The following is a 24,452-nucleotide window of genomic DNA, read 5'->3' as shown; positions in this document are numbered from 1 at the left end:
CTAAGGGCCATGAACATCAGCAATGGGTACGGAAGTGCTTGCCATGACTAAAGTACCAAGAAAAAGAAGGAAGGAAGCCGAAAGAAACTCGGAGACGGAGGACAGATAAAAGTTCGCAAGCAAGGGAACGAAAGAAGTCCCACGCGAAAGGGAAAGGCCGAACGAAAGGAAGGGAGAAGCTTACTGAGGGAAGATGAACGGAGAAGAGCACCAGAAAGCCGAAAACCACCAAGAGGCAAGAACTGGGACAGCCGGAATGATGCAACCGCGGGCACCTTCGACGGAGGACGCACAATGAAACAGAGAATGCGGCGTAAAGGCGAAGACGAAGGCTTTATACGAACGAGGCTGGTTGGCCTCGTCCGTCGGATGCAGGTCACGAGAGACGAGGTCATCATCCAACCGTCCATTTCAAAATGACCGGTGTCCCATCGTACGGATCATTACCGCCGCGTGAGAAGAGCCACGTGGCGCTCTGTCACCAGGCGCGATTAATGCGCCCATACCGCGCATACTTCGACTTAATGAAAAGGATTTGCGTGATTTTTGAGAAGATTGACAAGCAAACATCCACGTTGAGCGACAAGACATCCAAAACGAAGAGCCGAGCAGCTGAATTTGGCATAAGGGCCGAGCGGCTCAAGGGATATGATAAGCGACGGTAAGGCGACGACCGCCCGCTCGGACACATAGTCCAGTCAGTCGGACTCACCGCCTCCTTCGACTAGACTTGAAGGGAAGGCAAGTGATCCGGCGGTAAGAATGGGAGACCCACTTCTTGAAGGGTCCCAGCCTAAGAACAAATGGAGGGCTGACTAAGCGGGTAATGGCCGCGCCGAGCAGTTAAGCAGGTCCGAGCGGAGCCAAAGATAACCCAGCCATGGGCTTGGGTTTCCGACGCCAAGGCGGGAGGACTGAATGACCGAGCGGGTGTCTGTCCGGCTGGGACCGAAGGGCCGAGCGGGTGGTCCGTTCGGCCAGGATAAGGGCGAGGATACAAAGGTTAGCCGAGCGGCCTATTCGTTCGGCTCGGATATGGGATGTCAGCAAAGACATGTCTCGGGATATGGGATGTCAGCAAAGGCATGTCTGATGATTATGTCGTACACAAGATTACACGATGGAGGATCTCGCCGTCACATCATGGAGAGGTTGATACAGTAGAGGTATGGCCTTATGGATGCCCTTCTGACAAACCCATACCTGGGCATGGTCGAAAGCAGGTGATTGCTTTGATTGGCGCGCCCAGGCTCCTTCGAGAGGTCTATATAAGGTCTCCATTTCTTCACCGAAGGTACGCGGGTCTGAATCTCTGAATCCACCTCTTTGTTATTCCTCGCCTGACTTGAGCGTCGGAGGACCGTCGCCGGGATACCCCTCCCGGCTCGGTTTGTTGCAGGTTCGCCGGAGCACTCGAGGGTCCAGCAGGGAGCGTCACGTCCCTAGCGTCCGTTGACTTCTAATTCGGACAGGATCACCAAGTATGACAGTGTTTACCCAAACCGAGGCTGACAAGGCGGAGGTGTGGACCTAATTCAGTTTCAACTTGAGTTTAGAGTTCTTGTAATAGGCAATTCGATCAATTGCAAAATTCTTGGGGAAGGAACATACCTGACAATGCAAACATCCATTTAACAAACATGAACTCACAAACTATCTTTACAGAATGAGGATATGATTCTCAACAAATATAAAGGCACAAACACAATGCCGATAATAACGACCAAAGTCTCATGGCGCACTCGCATTTACAAATCCCTAAACTGTACATATACTTCCCCGGTAACGAAGAATCATCTTCCCTCCTCAATGCCAGTGTTTGCATACAATTCCGAGGACAAAGGCCTGCTTTCCATGTTAACCATTGTTTCCGCATTAGATGCAAAATTATTTTCAGATCTTTGGGCTGAAGAGTCGAAGTAGTTGGCTGTGAAGCTGCTGGTTCCATCCTTGAATTGCCAGTCAGTCAAGTAGCTAGGCCTCGAGGTGACATCTGCTACTTCAGCATCTCCTAGTAGCATGGCCACGACCCTCGACATCGGTGGCCGATGCACGGGCGACCCCTGGGTGCAAAGCAGAGCTATACCAATGACACGGCGAATCTCGATCTCATTGTATGATGTTAGCCTTGGATCAGTTAACTCCAGTTCAAGCTTCTTGTCATGTAGAGTCCAAGCCTGAGACATTAGAAGAATTGATGATTGGTAGAACATAGCCAAGCTAAAGTACCATATGCTCATATCAGAAATGATCAGCTATAAACTGATACAATCGAAAAACGAAATGTATGTTGGCTTACCCATTCTAGAAGATAAACCTTGTCATGCTCTAGGCTTTCGTCGGAGTTCGGTCTTCCGCTGACGATCTCCAAAGCCAGCACTCCATAAGCAAAAACATCAGCTTTCTCTGTTAGATGCCCCCTCATCGCGTACTCGGGTGCCAAATAGCCACTAAAACAAAGGTTTCTAACGATAACAAATGCTACAAGAAAACACTCAAAAGGAAAGGATAAAAAGAGTGAATGTTACATTGTGCCAGCAACCCTTGTGTTAATGTGAGTCATCTTGTCGTCGTAGAGCTTCGCCAAACCAAAATCTGAGATTTTTGGGTTGAGATCAGCATCAAGTAGAATATTACTAGCCTTCACGTCTCTGTGCACAATCCGCACTCTCGACTCCTCGTGCAGATAGGCTAAACCTCTTGCTACCCCGATCAATACATCGAATCGCTTCGGCCAGTCGAGATGCAAACTGCTTTTCCCTGCAATCCAGAAATGGTTAAAGATTTTTTTTTTTTTTGAAAAACCATATAAAACTTATTGCATATGAGAATTGCAGGTATTAAAATCTGATGCTTCATGATTATGCTGCAAATTCCAGAAAGTTTAAAGACTGTAAAACTTGTGAATGTTTGATAGCATTCTAACTTTCAACTAGAGCAATGCGCAGCATATTATATGAATGCATTGCGCCTACTATACCAAAAATTGCTTGGTCTAGACTCTTGTTTTCCAGGTACTCATAGACCAAAATTCTCTTATCTTCCTCGACACAGCAGCCATACAACTTTACGAGATTACGGTGCTGCACTGCGGATATAGTGGCAATCTCAGTTAAGAACTGGCCCCTTCCTTGATGAGATGTCGTTGCGAGTTGCTTGACACCTATTGCTCTTCCATCAGGCAGTAGCCCCTGCATGATTGAGTATTTGTTTTATTCTCAACAAGACAATTTAGTGGAGAGGTCACTGAGAGGTTAGGCGCCAATGATAAATACAAAAAAAGCCTTACCTTAAACACCGGGCCGAATCCTCCCTCCCCCAATATGTTAGAGGAACTGAAGTCATCAGTCGCAGCCCTTAGCTCGGCATAACTGAAGATGAAAGGTTTCACATCTAGTCCTGTTAACACTGAAAGCGCAAAACAATTGGATCGATCAGTTAAGTAATGTAATTCATGGCAGCAGAGTTGCAAGGGACTATTTGTTACCTGCTTCCTCATTTAATCTTCTTTTTCTCTGTCTGATGAAAATAATTCCACATAGAGCCAACAATCCTAGAACAAGAACTCCAACTGAAATACCCGCAATCAAACCGGCCCGGTTTTTCTTTGAACTCGGCAGCCTGTTTGATACGGTAGGAGTGAAGTCTGCATCGCAACACTAACATGTCAGGAGTTGTCGAAGAAAAGAAAACTAGCCAAACTTGTGCAAGTAACTACCGGCAGGAGAGACACTTATAGCTGAAATCAATGGGCCATAGTATCCTTGTGTTGGTACACAGCAGGTACCCTTGCCGGACCAAAAGAAGTGAATTTCGAGGAAATTATCTGTCACTGGAACAGTGTACTCCCTCGATACAGCTACAAGGGATCTGCCGCCAGCCTGCTTTTTTATATCAAAATCTCTCTCTTTTTGATCATTCTATATCAGAATAGACAAACAGGGGAGTAATAACTTAGTTCTCTTTCACAATGCTTGAATGATTTCTGCATCATGTATTGAGGAAGTGCTATTATTGGAGTAAGAATTGTGGCTCTCATACCTGAATATAAATATCGAAGAGCCTTCTACCCAAGCTTTGCCAAGTAGCCGAGTCAGGGAACGTAGTATCCGTCTCCGCGAATTGGAGTTTAACGGTATAGTTTCCATTCTGAAGACCAAGACCGTAGTATCTCAGTGAAGATGGAGACAACCTTGCAGTCTGAAACAATTCTGAGTCTAGAGTATTCGGAAATTGAGATTGGCTGGTCATCACATAAGCTGGAGCAGGTGCGTCCATAAAGCGCCCAACACTGCTAACAGCCCATCTGGTTGTATCGGTCACATAGTATGATGCAGTTGTGAGATTTGCATTATCAATCTGATAGACAGTGTTATCAGAAGATGTTATTGCTCTACTGCCACCACACTTGATCGCAAAGTCTGAATCTGAAGTGAAATATTATGGTTAGGTGAGATGCATAAATGTTTTATCGGTTCTTTCGGAATACTCACAAATTGGAGCACCGAGGTGGCATGGAATATTGCGCTGAAGACAGTTCAACCCTGAAGGCAAGTTGCTGCACAACAAACAGTGGCAGAATGCTCAACGCTAAGAGAAAACGAATTGTTGGGAGAGAAAATTAGAAATATGGAACAGAGTGCTTTTATCTATGTCAGGGAAACATGGAACAACCTACTGCTGGAATCATCAATCACAAAATTGTTTGCCACCAAATTCCTGGACAGAAAAGTAGCATCAAGCTTAAGGCAAAAAAGTAAGAAAATTGCGCTTTCAAGCTTGTCAAATTATTGATCAGGATGGAAATTAAAGTGATAAAATTTACAATGTTTGCTAAAACGAGTGTTGCTATATTTACTGAAGATAACAAATCAATCTTTCAACATACAATTGCAAGTTTCCTTGGCTAACCCAAGATGGAAAGCTTCCATTTAACTGATTGTATGATAAATCTCTGCAAAGAAACAAAGTGGCATGGTTTATCAGGATCATGTAAACCAATGGAACTCCGATCAATAGCTCAAGAAATGGATATAAGTCAATTTGCATAAATGCACATAGAGGCGTTTTACATGTTCACTAGTGCAGTGCTCTTTTGCACAGGTAAGGAACCCGAGAGACTGTTGTTGCCAAGAAATCTGATAAAAGAAATATTTAAGAAATAAGTTGAGACACTTGGTATTTAACCAAATCAGCATCTTGATAGCAAATTTGGAGTGACAATGAAACTTTTTCTCACAAGAAAGCAAGCGAACTCAGATTGAAGAGTGACTGAGGAACTTGGCCAGTTATGTTGTTAAAGCTCAAATCTCTGCATGAATATTAGAGAAATATAAAAAAAAATGCACATAAATAGATGTGCCAAAATGCTGAAATTCCTCTAAATATTAAGTTCAATATAATAATACCGACATGGCTCAAAAATCTTACAATAAAGTTAATCCATTGTATCGCTGAAAGCTCGATGGAATTGTATCAGAAATCTTGCTATTCCTTAGTACCCTATAAGAGAGAAATTGAAGATATAACAAGGCAGGAAAGTGAAGGTTAATTGTGAAGTTCAAAGTTGTCCAGGATCTTACAAGGTGCTTAGAGATGTCATATTACCAATGAAGTCTAATGAAGAGCTCCCATTCACGATATCACCTATTCTCCTGCACCACCAGCAAATTTAGTAGTTTTTAATAAGAAAGAAAACATATACTTTGTAAATCTTCACAGACTTGATCCTTTATTAGTGTAGCTAACAGTTCAAAGGGAAATCCTGTAGTTCTACGGGAACCACAAGATGAACACTCACAAATCAATCATTTGAGTTAGGCTGGCAAAGCTTGAAGGAATTGGACCTTGAAAGGAGTTGCCTTGGAACCTCCTGCAATAAGAGTGGAAGATTAACATGTTGTTGACATGGTTCATCTTTTAAGAATATAATGAAGGATTATGTTTGTAGTATATATCTTGAGATAACAACAAATGTTGGTGAAAGCAAATATTTAAGCCGACGAAGAACATTCTAGAATTATTTAGTAAATCTTACAAGGTTGTCAGGTTTGTCCATGTCCCAATGTAATCAGGTATTCTTCCGGTGAAATTATTGTCTGAAGCCCACCTGAAATAATATACATATTGCAAATTGCTTTACTATTAGCAGCAGCTATCCATATCTGCATATATCAAAATCGGTTATTCCAAGGAACTTACACTGTCTGTAAATTTTTGAGATTGGATAGATTTTGTGGTAGCTCACCACTAAGTCCGGAACTATCGATGTACCTACATATCAATATTCAGAAGGAAGAACAAATAAGATTGTTGTTGCCAATTGGCGATGGTGGGGAAAAGAAATAATTTTGTGTTGAATTTCATAAGATTGAGGTTTGGTTGAAGGTTTAATCAAAAATCTAACCATTGTTCTAAGTTTATGAGATTCCCAAACTCAGGAGGGATTGAACCACTGAAGTTATTTGTTGAAATACTCCTGCAAAAGACATTTCCTTAGTCTTCAAAAATTCTAAAAATAGGCCAATCAGGATATTTCAAATTCTTAATCGTGTTTAGAGCATGTTGTTATTAGAATAAGAAGAGTAAAGGAACCAACATATTAGGGAAGGTATGAAAAAAAATGCTTACAACATGATGAGTCTCCGAAGGTTCCCAAGTTGTGGTGGTACTATCCCATTTAAGGCATTAATACCTAGATTTCTGTTAGTTATTGGAACATATTACATACAAAGATGATGTAAAACAATGGTTGAGGTGCAAAAGAGACTTACAAGTATTGCATATTAGTCAAGTTCCCTAGGAAAGCTGGCAGAGATCCAGTCAAGTAGTTTTGCCCTAAATTTCTGTAAAAGTAGAGTTCATCTCGTTAATATCACTCTTTGCAGTATTCATTGTTCTTCTCATTATCGTATAAGTAATACCATCTGATAATTTAAGGATGAGAGATTTCTATTCATAAGATCATGCTATTTTAAAGTAGTTGGTTATGAAGATTATTCTCTATCCCAGAAAAATAATACCATCGATATGGAAATGGATATATCAAAGTAGCATTAGAAACAAGTCTTAGCCAAAGCTGAATTAAATTTTTTTAATGTGAACCCCCTCTTTGTTCCTTCCCCTCCCACATTCGTTGAATTTTAATTCAAAACAATTAAATTATAATTTGAAAGTCGGGAAGGTCCAAGTCCAAACATTGAATTGTGCAATCTCATAAAAACAAGTAGTTCTTACAAATCAAAGAGGTAGGGTAGGTTTTGTAGCTCTTCGGGGATAGGTCCGCGCACATTTAAGGCATAAACCCACCTGCAAACACACAATGCACAAAATAACTAGTCGTAAGAGTGATGATGCATGTAGAGTTTGTTTGGTTGATTCAAGTCTGTAAACTAGCTTGAAATTTGTGGATGGATTCAGGAAGTTAAAAGAACTCTAAACAAGTCTCAAGAAAGATTATAATCTCATACAACTGAGTGATATGACAGGTGTTGCTGTTGTTGTAAGTGCAGCCGCATTTGACTCCAGGGTTAATATTCCTGATTGGAGTTTGATCGATGGCAGCACCGGTGCATGGGTTACCACTTAAATTCCAAGCAGATGATGCTCTCCAACCCCATCTCCCTAGGATAGTGTTCAGTGCCAAAACTACATCCATTTGCATAAGTAAGTTCAATTGTTTTCACCAAAAAAAGAGAGTAAAAAAAAAACTATATGATTCACACCAATCATACACTGAGAACCACACTTGGAAAGAAAAATGGCACTTGTTCAACCTAATTAGTACACAAAATAGGATTTATGTCGAATAGCAATTTGATCATCAGGCAATCAAATGAGTAGTATTGGAAGGTCCAAAGTCAGCCAGCATCAAGGTACTAAAAGCTGCAGTCTCGGTGCCAAATTGAAGAAATCATATTTCCGAAACTCATTTGCTTGTAATTATCATAGATGAGGATATAGGACGGGATCGAGCCCAATAGCATAGGGCTTTGTTGTTGTTGTATTTGCTTAAAATTATCACAGGCTGAACTAGGATATACATTTCTTTTTACTCTATCAATCATCAAATCTGGAATAAATAGAATCAGTACAACAAACTACAGCAGGAGATTAAACAGAAAGCAATCCAGCAGAAGAAATGCATCTGCAATCTTCTTTTCTGAAGAGAAACAATCTGCAAAAAAGTTTTATTCAGATCCTGCTACTGAGTTCCTTTTGGCTAAAAGGGTATGAACAGACTTCAGAATACTTTAGAAAACCTAGAAAAGGGTTTGTGCCTACAAGGGCTAATTTTTCATTCCCTTTCTTGACAAAGGGCAAAATAAGAGGTTTTGCCTCCGCAAGTACCTTCGTTTGGATCTGTAGCGTTGGCTTGAGCTGCAACCCTCCCTTGCAAGAGGAGCAGAGGAAGGATGAAGAAGAACAGCAGCTGAGCTCTCAGCCAAGAGGCATGGGATTCGCGCGCTGCCATTTACCGGAGCTAGACGACGACGAAGACGAAAGAAAAACTGCAGGGGCAAATTCCCTCAATTAGTTCTCACGCACATTGATGATTAATAAGAAGCTTGTTTCCCTTTTATAGTAAACAAATATGAAGTACTAAATCTATCTGTAAATAATAGATTAGTTTACCACCCGCACTTAAATCCAATACAACTGGAAGATTCGCAGTAATCGCAAGATTCTAATTGTCAAATAGTTCTTTCAAGTCTCAACAACTCGAGTGCATGCAGATTGCAGAGTCAAAGCACGCTATTTTCTTCTTTTACTTTTTCTTCCATTAGCAGCTACTGTTTGATTGGATTCGAACAAATATCTAAACTTTTTCTGAAATTATCGAAATTATTTAGAAGATATTTTCCTTTCTCTTGTGCTTCCTTATTGTGCCTCCTTATTTAGAAGATATTAACAGCATATTTATAGGAATTTTTCCTTCAAATAAGGGATGTAATCAAAGAATGTTGGACTTCTGGGTTGGCCACCGCGTGCGTTTCCCGATTTATCCTGGTGGCCAGTGGAAAATTTCCATGGGACCGGACCGATCACCCTCAGAGATAGTCAATGAGGCTAACTAAAATTATTATTTTTTATTTATGTTTTTCTTGTCCCCGAGTCATGATGTCACGATAAGACATCTATGTTGTCACTCAAATATTTATGATTCAAACCTCAGTTACGACATATTTATAAAAAAAAATTCTTTAAATAAAGGTGTAACTAAAGGATACTGAACTTCTGACTTGATCAACTCCTACAAATAGTCAATGAATTATCACCGTGGGGCAACTTGACTTCAAGCCACCAAAATAAGAAAATTTCTCTACCGCAAAAGTTTTTCATTCTCTTTTTAAAAACCCTTTAATTCTGAATTTTTTTGCCTTTTTCGAATGGACAAGTTTGAATTTACTTCCTCTAAACATATCTTTCAATGTTTCTCTCATCATTTTATAGCTTTTTTTTAAAAAAATCTCCAAATCTTTTAGTTCAATTAAAACAGATAAACACAGTGAGTTGAGTTTAATTAATATTTATTACAGTGTCATTTTGGATAAATACCTGCACGCTTATACAGCCTAATTCTCATTAATTATTCTTTCATACTATGTGACAAACAATGTGAATTAAAAACAAATTAACAAACAGATATATCGTTGTTTGAACCAATTTCGTTGTGTTTTTTTTTTTTTGCTGTAATTAAAGGCAAAAAAAAATTGTCATTGTTACTTTCGTTGTCTGACTGTCAACTTCGCATTCATTGAATTTTGTTATTCATATTCAAACAATTTAATTATTCATATTCAAACAATTGCCACCTTCTTCCCTTGGCGATATAATTCAAAATACTTTGTTTTTTTTTGTTTGTGATATTTGAAAATATGTATGGAAGAAATAAATGGTGGCGGGATAACGTTGAGTCTGGTTAATCGAGTAGTACTTGGGGCCTTGAGACGATCGATTCAATTTCATAGAATTTTTTTACCGATCAGTAGGGTAAATTGAGAAGCGCGTGTGACGAATAGTCCAGAAGTCCAATATCCTTTGATTGTATATCCCATTTAAAAGAAAAATTACAATAAATATATCATAGTTGGAGATTGAAGCACGGATATTTAGGTGACAACCTGGATATTCTACTGCAGTACCATAACCCCAGGGACGTCTCGGATAGCTATCAAAATGATAATCCCAGTTAGCTTCATTGACTATCCTGAGGTGACCAACCTGACCCCACAGAAATTTTTCATCTGCCACGAGGATAAATCAAGAAGCGCAACCTTTCATAGCTATAAAAGAAATGATAATCTCAGTTAGTCTCATTGACTATTCCTGCGGTAACCAGCTCGGCTCCACGGAAGTTTTCCACCGGCCATCAATGTAAATCGAGAAGCGCACGCAGCGGCCAGTCCAGAAGTCCAGCATTCTGGCCCCACGAAAGTTTCTCACCAGCCACCAGGTTAAATCGGGAAGCGCACGCGGCGATCAACCCAGAAACTTTTGGTTGCGCCCCTTATTTGGAGGAAAAATTTATACAAATACATCGTAGCTGGAGTTCGAACAACGAATATCTAGGTGACAATTTAAATATTTTATCGGGGTACCATGACCCCGAGGACCTCTTGCGTAGCTATCAAGAACAAGTATTAGGATGCAAAAGTTGATTAATTCAAGTAAGATGGCTGAAATTTAATATTATTGAGGGAGGATTAGGTGAGGATGAGATGAAAATGAAATATTTAATGAGTTCACATGGATGGAAAGAATAAAGAATTCGTCGTTAAATTGTCACTAAAGGTTTCGATCAATCAGAGTCTCGAGCTTGGCATGATTTGGGACCACTAGGGCTTATATTTAGATCAGGTCAAGCTTGACTTGGCTATAGTTGACAATAATGAATTCATCATTAAATTGTTTGTAAAGGTTTCTATCCATTGGAGGCTCGAGCTTGTCACGATTTGGAACCACTGGACTTATATTTAGATCATGACAAATTTAACTTGGTTTTAGTTGTATAGCTTTACTAGGTTGTGCTTGTATTGACTCAATAAGCATTAAGCTCATAAAAATTCGGTTGTAGACTAGTTGGCTACTTGGCTCTTACATGAGAGACCCAAGTTCAAGCCCCGACAACAAAATTTATTTTTAGGCCCCACAAGTTAGCACCCTTAGTTTATACAAGGGTGTTGTTTGAAATAGGGAATAGGGTCGATTCCTATCTTGTACGGAATGCCTTATGGAACTTCTTGTTAGGACCAAAAGTAGCTAGGGGGGGGGGGGGGGGAATAGCTCGTCGCGCTTCGCGGTGTTTGGCGTTGCTTGTTTCTTCGAAGATGTGCAGCGGAAAATACAGAAACAAATCACACAACGCTAACACGGTTGGTTTACTTGGTATCCACTTCACAAGAGGTGACTAGTCCAAGGATCCACACCAACACACACACCCTCCACTAATGAAACTCTCCTTTATGGTAACTACCAAGGGCGGAGAAGCCCTACAAAACTCAATACAAGAAGAAGAAAGGGTAGTAAAGAAATACAAGCTTACAAGCTTACAATGAGTGCACAAACCCTAACCCTAGTTTCTTCTTCTTGCTTTGATCCGCCTCTTGACTTGGAAGAGCCTCCAAGAACCTTCAAGAACTGGCGATCTCGAGCTTGAGAAGAGATGTGGACGAGCTGGTGAAGATCTGAGATGAATCTGTGAAGAGATGCCGAAGACAACGCTCGCCTGCGGCTCAAATACGACGCAACGGTTGGATCCCAATCGATTCAATTATTCCTAATCGATCGGGGAGGCTTTGGATCGATCCACGGATCGATCCAGAGCGCCTCTGTGCTCTGGAAAAACGCCACGGATCGATCCAGCGCTTATCGCGCGAAGCAGCAGCGTCCCAATCGATTAGTGAATCGATTGGGACCTCTGGATCGATCCACTGATCGATCCAGAGGCTTTCTGTTCGCTGGGAAAGGTCTGGATCGATCCACTGATCGATCCAGCACTTGGTTTTTGCCCAAAACCAAGTCCCAAACCTCCCAAACCAACATCCGGTCAAACTTAACCTGTTGGTACGTCATGCCTACCATCTAGTCACTCCCTTGACCTGCTAGGACTCCCTTGTTAGAGTGTATACTAAAAGCCTAGCTTTTGGTATAAACATTTATCTAGAAATAAGAATCACATTGGTCAAATGTCTACATTTATGATAAATGAAGTTGTTCAATTAATTTATATTGTAGATAACATGGTGTGTGGTGTCACACACAGAGGATCATGTTATCAGTACCTTATAAATTATAAACAGTAGCTCACGACCATAATGGAAAGGAACAAACCATTGGAAGGTCGTAGTGTAATTAGGTATTAGTTTATCTTAACTATATAATTACACTAGTACACTTAGAGTGTATTGAGTAGGACCATTAGAGGTCGTTTCTTTTATACTGACTTTATAAAGAAACAAAGACCTCAGTTATTATGGAAGTGTGTGCTCTTAATCCTAATATAATAACAAGCACATATATTTGATATTTATTTCTTTAATTTATCAATGGGTGAGATTTAGTTCGATGAATCAATAAGCCCGATAAGTTGGGAAATGATATCACTTATAGTGTGTGTTGTTGATTATAGTAGGAAACTGTGTCCTAGTGATCTAGGTTGAGAATGTCCCCAAGAGGAGCTCATAAGGATTGTCATGTTAAACCCTGCAGGTGGACATAGTCCGACATGACGATGAAGTTGAGTGGTACTACTCTTGGAGCTAGATATTAATTAAGTGAGTTGTCAGTAACTTACTTAATTAGTGGACATTGTTATCTTAAACACAGGGAGACTAACACGCTCATAATAAGAAGGAGCCAAAATGTAATTTGGGATTGGTGCGTAGTTCAATAATAGTTCTTTAGTGGAATGAATTATTATTGATGAAATTAAGTTGTGTGTTCGAGGCGAACACGGATGTTAATTTCATCGGGAGACCAAAATCAATTCCTCCTCTCGGTCCCTATCGTAGCCTCTAGTATATAGAGATTTATACCCACCGTGATACCCACCTTCTTCCAATGGGGCGGGCCAAGCTAGCTTGGAACCCAAGCTAGGGCCGCCAAGATCAAGTGGATGAGTCATATAGCCCGCCAAAGCTTGGGTCCCAAGCTTAGGTGGCCGGCCACTAGAATATTAAAAAAGATTTTTATTAAAATTATTTCTTATGTGGATATCATGATTTTAAAAGAGAGTTTAAAAATTAAAAATTTCCATTTATAACTTTCTACAAAAGATTAAGAGAAGAGATTAATCTCTTTCCTTATTTGTAGATTAAAAGGATGATTTTAATTTTTGGTAAAAACTTTCCTTATTTGTAAATCATCTACATGTTTAAAAGAGAATTTAAAATTTGAAATCTTTCCTTATTTGTTGATTAAAGGAGGATTTTAAATTTTAAGAAAACTTTCCTTTTTAACCATGTTCATAATTTAAAAGAAAGTTTAAAAATTAATAATTCTCTTTTATTAGTTTCTACAAAAGATTGAGAAAAGATTTGATATCTTTCCTTATTTGTAGATTAAAAGATATTTTAATTTTTAGAGATAACTTTCTTTTTATCCACATGTTTAAAAGAAAGATTTTAATTTATTAAATTTCCTTTTTATAAATCAATCATGAAGGGATTAAATTATTGAAGAAATTTTATAAATTTCTGGAGACAAATTAGGAAGTTTTAATTAATTAAAACTCTCCTTGTTTGTAGCTTTGGTGTGGCCGGCCATGTAAATTGAGAAAAGGAAAATTGTTTTTAATTAAATAAATTTTTCCTTTTCATGGCAAAAGAATTAAGGAAGTTTTAAATTAAATTTCCTTATTTGCCAAGACCAAGGATTATAAAAGAGGGGGTAGAGAAGGCTTCATAAAAAAAAAACAACCTCTATTATTTCTCTCCCTCTTTTTCCTTGGTGTTGTGGCCGACCAACCTCTCTTCCTCTCTTCCTCTTGGTGGTGGCCGAACCTCTTCTTTGCTTGGAGCTCTTGTGGTGGCGGATACTACTTGGAGAAGAAGAAGAAGGAGAGAAAGCTTGTATCCCTTGGAGCTTGGTTGGTGGAAAAAGATCTTCATCTTTTGGAAGCTTTGTGCTTGGCCGAAACTTGAAGAAAGGAGAAGAAGGTGTTTTGGTGGATTCTCATCTCGGAAGATCGTTGCCCACACAACGTCCGAGGTTAGAAGAGGAATACGGTAGAAGATCAAGAGGTCTTTCTAAAAGGTATAACTAGTATTTTTTCTTTCCGCATCATACTAGTTATTTTTGGAAATAATACCAAATACAAGAGGCTTACGATTCTAGTATTTCGAATATGTTTTTCGAAGTTGTGTTCTTTTGTTTTATTTTTTCCTTGTGATTTGATTGTTCTTTTCGGTTAACCTAAAGTTATTTTAGGAAATTAAATATTAGATTTCTATAAAAGGTTTTTTCTAGTCGGTGGTGGTTGCTCCCATATCCAAGAAGGCCATGTGCCTCGCCACGTCAGTACTGGGAACCAATTATGGAAATTAATATTTAATGGAATTAATAACTTAAGGTGATTTGGGTCGAACGTGTTAAGTTCCGCAGGAGATCCAAGTCAAAACCTAAAAGAACAAATAGATTAAGTTTTGGATCAAACGTGTTAAGTTCCACAGGCGATCCAAAATTTAATTTAAAAGAACACATGGTAGCTAGGAAAAGGTTCAGACCTTTGTACAAAATTTTTGTACAGTGGAACCTCTAGGTTTTCCGAGTAGCAACCAACAATTGGTATCAGAGCTAGGGTTTTGCCTCTGTGTATTTGATATTAGTTTAATTATGCACATGTCATACATAATTTAGGCAGGTTAATAGTAGGATGTGCTAACTTTGTGGATGCAGGATCCAACTATTATGGCTTTTAGTTATTATGTGTGTGATTGGACCCTTGGACATGTCAAGGGCATTTATCTGTGTGTGCATGATTGTATTAAAATACAGCAGGAGCTGTATTTAGTTTTATTAGGATTTTATTTTTGATCTAGATACATGTACATTCCTTTTATGGAATATAGGATCAAAATGTAAAATTCTATTTATGTCGCGGATCGAATCTTGCAAAGCGTGGAACCTTCTAAGGACCAGAGGCGCAGTGGAACTAGGAGCAAGATGGATGCGACAGCTAGACCCGGTGGCGGTGGCCAAATATGGCAGCAGCTTGGGATGACAACACACGGAGGACAACTAGAGATAAAAGCCATAATAGTTGAAAATTAGATTTTCTATTTATTGCTTTTATATATTGTACTGTGTGTGCATGTTAGTATACATGACTAGTAGGCTAGCATAGTTAAAATTCCTCGTTTATAAATAACTAAGTGGGAGAGGGATTTTTAAATAAATCCCATGGTCTCCATTATTGGTTTGTAAGTGATGCAAACAAGCTTGCGTTGGCTCTGAGTGCCTTCCTCCATAACGGATGAGCTTGTTTGTGGATCACTAGAACAGACTTCCATTTTTGGATGACTATAGGAAGTTAATTAAGAGCGTGTGATCTTCCCCAACGGAAGGGGCATAATCTTATTAATGGACTTAGTGTCAAGTAATGGTATACACTTAGACACATCTAATAGTATCCTCCCCATCGGAGTCACTGCTATTATTTGTGTGACCAAATGAAACCAACTATTAATTTGTCATAAAACTAGGTTGACAAGATAATAAAATTAAAGGGTTAAAACCCCTCTTACAAATGATTGATTTTGTATACGCCCACACTAACGTGGCATACAAAATTAACGGTGTTTGAGATAATTTTATTTGTCATAAAGATACGTTGACAAGATAGTTAATGGGTAAAACCCTCCTTTTACAAATGTTGAATTTGTATACGTCCACACTAACGTGGCATGCAAAATTCACGGTGTTTGAGGTGTTGGTAAATTTAAATAATATTGTTTGAGGAATCAATGTTATTTTAAATTCAAAGAGTTTTGACCAAATATTTGATCAAAGACAGATCAACTATTAATTTTATTCGTCATAAAGTAAAGTTGACGAGATAATAAAATTAATGAATAAAATCTCCTCTTCGATTTTGTATACACAAAATTCATGGAGATTTTAAGGAGTTGATCATGACCAAATGTTTTTGTGATTCTTAGGATGTTTGTCAATCCCTAGTAGTCATACTATAGAAAAAGACTTAGTAGTCCCAATTGTAATGATTGGAAATAGGACTTGGACATTAAGGTAGACTGTCTTCCTAGAACTAAGAACAATTTAGGTGTATTTAATTCATTAGTTGAAACATGTCTAGTGGTGTTATCTATCAGAACCTGGAGTGTAGATACAAGATGCCATTAATCATGTCTGCAATTCATTGCAGGGTTCCAGGAAACCCGACAACTAAATGAAAGGTAAATCACCGTCCACATGGGCACTACTGTAAAAGTGGTAACTGTTGCAGTGAGAGATGTTTATCCTTTGATAAGAATAAAATATGGATTTTAAGTAATTGTCTTTACGTACCAAGTTTAGAAAGAACCTGATTTCAGTTTCTAAACTATTATAGATATTATGTCTATTTTGATAACAAAGTTGTTATCAAGAAAAATAGGAAAGTTATCTATTTTGGTATGATGGTTGACAATTTATAATCCAATAACTCCCACGATGCAACAAATGAAAATTAGTAACACATCTTCTAATTTTAAGAGAAAGCAACTTTCGGAAATGAACCAATTATATCTTTGGCATCTAAAGCTAGGTTATACTTGAGTAGGATTCATTGGTAGCTGATGAACTTTTGGGTTCATTGGTAGTGGAAATCTTTCCAACCTGCGAGTCTTACTTGGAAGAAAAATAACCAAGAAGCTTTTAAGTCCAAGGGGTATGGAGTCAAAGATATGTTGAAATCGGTTCATTCTGATTTGTGTGATCCTATGACTATCCAGACAAGAGGTAGTATTGAATATTTTGTCTAATTTATAGACAACTATTCAAGATACAAATAAATTTACTTAATGTACCGCAAGACTAAGTACTTTGATTAGTTCAAAGAGTACAAGGTTGATGCGGAGAAATAAAGTAAAAAGTCACTATGGAAGATCGTAGTGGCAAGTACCTCTTGAGAGATTTTAGGAGTCACTTATCAGAAGTTGGATTTCAATCCCAACTAACTGCATCTGGTACACCCCAACAGAATGGTGTAGTAGAAAGAAGGTAAAGAACTCTTATGGAATAATTAGATAGATGATGAGTTATTCAGAAAATTACCAAATTTGTTTTAAGGATAAACTCTGAAAATGAAAGTGAACATAGTGCCTTCCAAGTCATAACTCTCTACTCATATAGAATTGCTGAATAGGCGTAAGCCTATTTTGAAGCATATTCGGATTCGGGTAATCTAGCACATATGTTAAAGAGAGATAATGATAAGTTGGATAGGAGTTCACTTGTTTGTAAGTTATCCTAGATAAAAAAAAAGGTAGGTTTATAGTCTTAAAAATCAGAAGGTCATTGTTAGCATCAATGACTGATTTTTAGAAAAGGACTATATAATAAATCACGTGCTCATAAGTAAATTTGTTCTTAAAGAAATAATAAAGGACATGTCTAACCTAGTACCAACTGTACAAGATGAGATACCACAAGAAAACTGCAACACGTATCACAAATGATACACAATTGCAGAAAATGTCTTGTCGTAGTGGGAGGGTTGTTAAGCAACCTTAAAAGATTCATGTTTTGGGAGAGTTTTTGAACTCGATCCCTGAAGGACATGAACCTGATCTCCGGACATATGACGAAGCACTCCAAGATAAATATGAAGCATCTTGGCAAAGAGTAATGAATAATAGAATTAGAATATATGTATTCTAATAAAATCTGGAAGCTTGTAGAACCACCAAGTGGTGTAAAAGCCTTTGGGTGTAAAAGGTCTATAATAAAAAAAGAGGGATAGACAGGAAGGTAGAAACCTTCAAAGCAAGGCTTGATGAAAAAGGAAACCTTTTTCACTGGTAGCCATGCTTAAGTCTATCCAGATTCTTTTATCTATTTGGCAAGTGGATGTCAAGACAGCATTCCTTAATGGAAGTCTTGAAGAAAGCATCCATATAAAGCAACCAGAAGGGTTCATTGCAAAGTGCTAAGAGCATCTTGTGTGCAAGCTCAATCAGTCTATGGACTGATACAAAACTTCAAGGTCTTGGAACATCCAGTTTATCAAAGTAATCCACACCTATGGATTTATTGAGACGGATAAAGTTTTGTGTATACAAAAGATGTGATGAAAACGTGGTGGTATTTCTTGTACTATACGTAGATAACATTTTTGGTAGTTGGAAACAATATCAAAATGTTGTCAGAAGTAGGGGTATGGTTGTCTCAAAAAAAAAAAAAATTAGATATAAAGGACTTGGGAGAATGTATATATTCTTGAGATCAAAGTAATAAGGGATCGCAAGAAAAGAATATTTTACTTATCCCAAGCTTCATACATCGGAAAAATCCTTGCTCGTTTTAAAGCATGCAAAACTCCAAGAAAGGTTTCTTACCTTTTCAGGATGGAGTAACTTTATCTAAAGATATGTCTCTGTAGACATTAAAGGAGATAAAGGAAATAAAGGCAGTTCTTTATGCTTCGGTTGTCGGAAGCCTAATGAATGCTATGCACGAGATAAGAAATCTGTTTTGCCAAGGGCATAGTTGGCAGATATCAAAGTAACTCTGGACAAGGACAGTGGACTGCAGTAAAGCATATATTGAAGTACCTTAGATGCACTAGAGATTATATGCTAGCTTACAAGGCAGTTAATTTGGTTCTTGTGGGTTGCATGGATTTTGACTTCCAATCGGATAGGGACAATAACAAGTCAACCTCGGGGTTTTGTGTTTACTTTAGGAGGTAAAGTCATAACTATGGAAGAGTGATAAGCATAGGTATTTTTCTGGACTCCACCATAGAAGTTTAGTATATGGCAAGCCTCTGAGGTAACCATAAAAGCTGAATGACTCAATAACCTCAAGATAGACTTAGATATGATTTCTGGTTTGTCCAAAGATTATTACAATTTATTGTAATAATATTGGTGCAGTAGTAAACTCGAAGAAACCATAAATCTATAAAGGCAAGTAAACACAATAGAGCGCAAGTACCACCCAATACGAGAAATCGTATAAACGAGGAGAAGTTGTTGCTGCCTAGAATGCATCAGATGATGACCTATAGATCTTTTCACTAAGGTCCTTAAGGCGAGAGCTTTTGATGGACATGTTGAAGGGTTGGGAATCAGATGTATGGCAGCAGATATGGCAGCTTAGTTTTTTAGTATAAGTGGGAGATTGTTAGAGTGTATACTAAAAGCCTAGCTTTTGGTATAAACATTTATCTAGAAATAAGAATCACATTGGTCAAATGTCTACATTTATGATAAATGAAGTTGTTCAATTAATTTATATTGTAGATAACATGGTGTGTGGTGTCACACACAGAGGATCATGTTATCAGTACCTTATAAATTATAAACAGTAGCTCACGACCATAATGGAAAGGAACAAACCATTGGAAGGTCGTAGTGTAATTAGGTATTAGTTTATCTTAACTATATAATTACACTAGTACACTTAGAGTGTATTGAGTAGGACCATTAGAGGTCGTTTCTTTTATACTGACTTTATAAAGAAACAAAGACCTCAGTTATTATGGAAGTGTGTGCTCTTAATCCTAATATAATAACAAGTACATATATTTGATATTTATTTCTTTAATTTATCAATGGGTGAGATTTAGTTCGATGAATCAATAAGCCCGATAAGTTGGGAAATGATATCACTTATAGTGTGTGTTGTTGATTATAGAAGGAAACTGTGTCCTAGTGATCAAGGTTGAGAATGTCCCCAAGAGGAGCTCATAAGGATTGTCATGTTAAACCCTGCAGGTGGACATAGTCCGACATGACGATGAAGTTGAGTGGTACTACTCTTGGAGCTAGATATTAATTAAGTGAGTTGTCAGTAACTTACTTAATTAGTGGACATTTGTTATCTTAAACACAGGGAGACTAACACGCTCATAATAAGAAGGAGACCAAAATATAATTTGGGATTGGTGCGGTAGTTCAATAATAGTTCTTTAGTGGAATGAATTATTATTGATGAAATTAAGTTGTGTGTTCGGGGCGAACACGGGATGCTTAATTTCATCGGGAGACCAAAATCAATTCCTCCTCTCGGTCCCTATCGTAGCCTCTAGTATATAGAGATTTATACCCACCGCATACCCACCTTCTTACCCATCCAATGGGGCCGGCCAAGCTAGCTTGGAACCCAAGCTAGGGCCGGCCAAGATCAAGTGGATGAGTCATGTAGGCGGCCGGCCAAAGCTTGGGTCCCAAGCTTAGGTGGCCGGCCACTAGAATATTAAAAATGATTTTTATTAAAATTATTTCTTATGTGGATATCATGATTTTAAAAGAGAGTTTAAAAATTAAAAATTTCCTTTTATAACTTTCTACAAAAGATTAAGAGAAGAGATTAATCTCTTTCCTTATTTGTAGATTAAAAGGATGGTTTTAATTTTTGGTAAAAACTTTCCTTATTTGTAAATCATCTACATGTTTAAAAGAGAATTTAAAATTTGAAATCTTTCCTTATTTGTTGATTAAAGGAGGATTTTAAATTTTAAAAAAACTTTCCTTTTTAACCATGTTCATAATTTAAAAGAAAGTTTAAAAATTAATAATTCTCTTTTATTAGTTTCTACAAAAGATTGAGAAAAGATTTGATATCTTTCCTTATTTGTAGATTAAAAGAGATTTTAATTTTTAGAGATAACTTTCTTTTTATCCACATGTTTAAAAGAAAGATTTTAATTTATTAAATTTCCTTTTTATAAATCAATCATGAAGGGATTAAATTATTGAAGAAATTTTATAAATTTCTGGAGACAAATTAGGAAGTTTTAATTAATTAAAACTCTCCTTGTTTGTAGCTTTGGTGTGGCCGGCCATGTAAATTGAGAAAAGGAAAATTGTTTTTAATTAAATAAATTTTTCCTTTTCATGGCAAAAGAATTAAGGAAGTTTTTAATTAAATTTCCTTATTTGCCAAGACCAAGGATTATAAAAGAGGGGGTAGAGAAGGCTTCATAAAAAAAAAACAACCTCTATTATTTCTCTCCCTCTTTTCCTTGGTGTTGTGGCCGGCCAACCTCTCTTCCTCTCTTCCTCTTGGTGGTGGCCGAACCTTCTCTATTTGCTTGGAGCTCTTGTGGTGGCCGGATACTACTTGGAGAAGAAGAAGAAGAAGAAGAGAAAGCTTGTATCCCTTGGAGCTTGGTTGGTGGAAAAAGATCTTCATCTTTTGGAAGCTTTGTGCTTGGCCGAAACTTGAAGAAAGGAGAAGAAGGTGTTTTGGTGGATTCTCATCTCGGAAGATCGTTGCCCACACAACGTCCGAGGTTAGAAGAGGAATACGGTAGAAGATCAAGAGGTCTTTCTAAAAGGTATAACTAGTATTTTTTTCTTTCCGCATCATACTAGTTATTTTTGGAAATAATACCAAATACAAGAGGCTTACGATTCTAGTATTTCGAATATGTTTTTCGAAGTTGTGTTCTTTTGTTTTATTTTTCCTTGTGATTTGATTGTTCTTTTCGGTTAACCTAAAGTTATTTTAGGAAATTAAATATTAGATTTCTATAAAAGGTTTTGTCTAGTCGGTGGTGGTTGCTCCCATATCCAAGAAGGCCATGTGCCTCGCCACGTCAGTACTGGGAACCAATTATGGAAATTAATATTTAATGGAATTAATAACTTAAGGTGATTTGGGTCGAACGTGTTAAGTTCCGCAGGAGATCCAAGTCAAAACCTAAAAGAACAAATAGATTAAGTTTTGGATCAAACGTGTTAAGTTCCGCAGGCGATCCAAAATTTAATTTAAAAGAACACATGGTAGCTAGGAAAAGGTTCAGACCTTTGTACAAAATTTTTGTACAGTGGAACCTCTAGGCTTTCCGAGTAGCAACCAACATCCCTCCCCAAGTGTCCGGTCAATCCCTTTGACCCACTTGGACTTTTCTTTCATGCCAAGTATCCGGTCACTCTCTTGACCTACTTGGACTTTCACCTAGCTTCACTCACTAGGGTTTTCAATCTGCCTAGCTTCACTCACTAGGTCTTTCACCTGGCTTCACTGACCAGGATTTTCATACTGCCCAGCTTCACTCACTAGGACTTTCACCTGGCTTCACTCACCAGGATTTCCATCTGCCTAGCTTCACTCATTAGGACTTTCACCTGGCTTCACTTACCAGGATTTCCATCCAGTCAGGTATACCTACTTGACTCTTCTTCATTCACATTGATCAGTCCCTGATCAGAATCTCCCCATATGAACAACTGCACCTGCATTGTCCATGTGTCTACATGTATTGTCAAACATCGAAACTATGACCAAGACTCAAGCTTGGTCAAACCAGTCAACCTTGACCTAAGGGATATTGCACCAACAATCTCCCCCTTTTTGATGTTTGACAATACCTTTAAGTTTGGACCATTCTGAGTTAAGCTAATCCCATAGCCTTAACTCCATTCATGCCAAAGTATGAATGTTGGTTCCCTTCATTTTCCCCCTATGACCTCCCCCATAAATAATGAAGGTCTAACTTAAACCACACATTCTCCCCCTATTGGCACACATCAACCCATCTTTAAGCACACATCAACCCGTGCCTCAATTTTGGGCACTCTTCAACAAATGCCCCATTGTTGAAAACTCTCCCCCTGAAGAGTTGCTCATCGTTGTTCACAACTTCACTCGTTGTGACCAACATGATAATGAAGGACTCATTCCCTTCATTTTCAAATAATGCTCACTCTGGAGCCTTAACATAGTCTAATGACCCAGATGAAGGTCCCATACCCTTCATTTCTCCTTAACCCTACATTCTTCCTCAATGTAGGCAAATGCCCATCCTTGAGCATTATCCACTTAACGGAAGGTTAACCACCTTCCAAGGTTTATGAAAAATAATTTTCATGCCTTTAAAGAGTCCCTCCCCCTAAAGACATGGTGGTAACTTCTGTCATTACACCAACAATGACTTGGAATCCCTAATCCTTTAGGAAACCCAAATTTAGAAGCTTTGAGGTTCAAATATTCAAAAATTTGAAACAAACCTCACCCTAGACTTCAACTTAGCCTTCCCTAACCAATTCATCCTTGTTTTCACATGAAAACACCCTTTTTATGTATACAAATGTATTTTTAAGGGTTTGGAAAGGTTACCTAGACTAAAATAGGCTTAAAGATGCTGAAATCAGGCTTTCCCAGCCAAAATCAGTAACTTGGATCGATTGGAGTTGGGTTCCAATTGATTGAACCTTTCTGAATCGATCCACTGATCAATTCAGACTTCCTGGATCGATCGGCTGATCGATCTCGTTGGAGACTTGCCTTCTGAATCGATCCACGGATCGATTCAGGCACTCCAATCGATCCATGGATCGATCGGAGCTCTGATAGTAGCTGAATTTCAAAATCAGCCAACTTCAGAAACCCCTAGAAAATTCTACAAAAATCCAAAAATCATGAAATTTCGTGTAGGCATTATTTAGGGCATATATTATCAAGGAAAAATAGTTTTCTATGAAAATACTTCATATTTTCAAAGATTGACACAAACTTGAAAACTTGTAAAAACTTTAGTGTTTTTTTCAAGTTTGTGTCTAACTATTCAATGGTGATTACTATCAAAAAATAGCCTTCACCAAGGTTTTCCAAAATCATTTTGAAAACATTTTCAAACCAATATCCTACCATGTTCCTTGGGCTTAATGCACATGACTTGTACATTAGCTTTCCCAATGATGGGAAAACACATAACCATGTGTTTTGATGAACTTAAAAACTCAAACGAATGCACTAAATCAACATCTTGAGTTTTGTTCATCATCCTAACATCTCACTTGTATTTAATGTGCACTAAAACACATACAAGTCACCTTATAGTCCTTGTGAGATGTGAGATTTTGGTTTTGCCCTATTCTAGTGATCATTCATTTCTATCTAGGCATTTTAGAGATATTAGACATCCACCTAGGATGTCACTTGTTAATAAGTGTTATTAAATGTCATTTGTCCTTAATTACAATGAATTAAACTTAATGCATGATTATGTTATGGCATACATCAAAAGGAAATAATTTTTCAAAAGAAAATATCCTATAACTACATCAAAGGTTAACAAAAACCTTGAAAATGCTCCTTGAGTGTCAATTTCTTCAAAGTTGGGTTAACTACCCTTCTTCTCAGAGTTGACACTCTCTAACCCATCTATGGGATAGAGAAAATGCTCCTAGGAACCCAAAACCTATTGGTGCTCCTTGGATGCTCTAGGTATTCACTAGGGATAACTTCCCTAGATACCTTCCTAGTGACCTTGTTGGGCT

At 38.0% G+C, this 24,452-nt stretch overlaps 1 protein-coding gene across 1 annotated transcript; it reads right to left on the bottom strand.

The window, feature by feature from the left end:
- Positions 1-1,608: 1,608 nt before the first annotated feature.
- LOC121993094 (probable LRR receptor-like serine/threonine-protein kinase At1g56140) lies at positions 1,609-8,563 on the bottom strand. The gene is made up of 24 exons (XM_042547773.1): positions 8,350-8,563; positions 7,470-7,647; positions 7,237-7,308; positions 6,774-6,845; positions 6,631-6,702; positions 6,407-6,478; positions 6,202-6,273; positions 6,038-6,109; positions 5,801-5,872; positions 5,583-5,654; positions 5,431-5,502; positions 5,240-5,311; positions 5,073-5,138; positions 4,889-4,954; positions 4,675-4,719; positions 4,494-4,558; positions 4,042-4,427; positions 3,719-3,920; positions 3,488-3,646; positions 3,290-3,408; positions 2,981-3,191; positions 2,529-2,760; positions 2,300-2,450; positions 1,609-2,177 (listed from the first exon to the last, which is right to left on the bottom strand). The coding sequence occupies exons 1-24, from the start codon at positions 8,471-8,473 to the stop codon at positions 1,794-1,796; spliced, it is 3,108 nt and encodes a 1,035-aa protein (XP_042403707.1). The 5' UTR covers positions 8,474-8,563; the 3' UTR covers positions 1,609-1,793.
- Positions 8,564-24,452: the final 15,889 nt, after the last annotated feature.

This window comes from Zingiber officinale, chromosome 6B (genome assembly GCF_018446385.1).
Source record: "Zingiber officinale cultivar Zhangliang chromosome 6B, Zo_v1.1, whole genome shotgun sequence".
NCBI classification, from domain to species: Eukaryota; Viridiplantae; Streptophyta; class Magnoliopsida; order Zingiberales; family Zingiberaceae; genus Zingiber; species Zingiber officinale.
This window is presented reverse-complemented; position numbering and strand designations above follow the sequence as displayed.

Excerpts from the sequence above, each read along its gene's own strand:
- LOC121993094 (XM_042547773.1), bottom strand. The coding sequence starts at position 8,473 with ATGGCAGCGCGCGAATCCCATGCCTCTTGGCTGAGAGCTCAGCTGCTG. Across the intron at positions 7,648-8,349 it reads CGCTACAGATCCAAACGAAG|TTTTGGCACTGAACACTATC; the intron begins GTACTTGCGGAG and ends AAATGGATGTAG. Across the intron at positions 5,655-5,800 it reads CTAACTCAAATGATTGATTT|GAGAATAGGTGATATCGTGA; the intron begins GTGAGTGTTCAT and ends CTGGTGGTGCAG.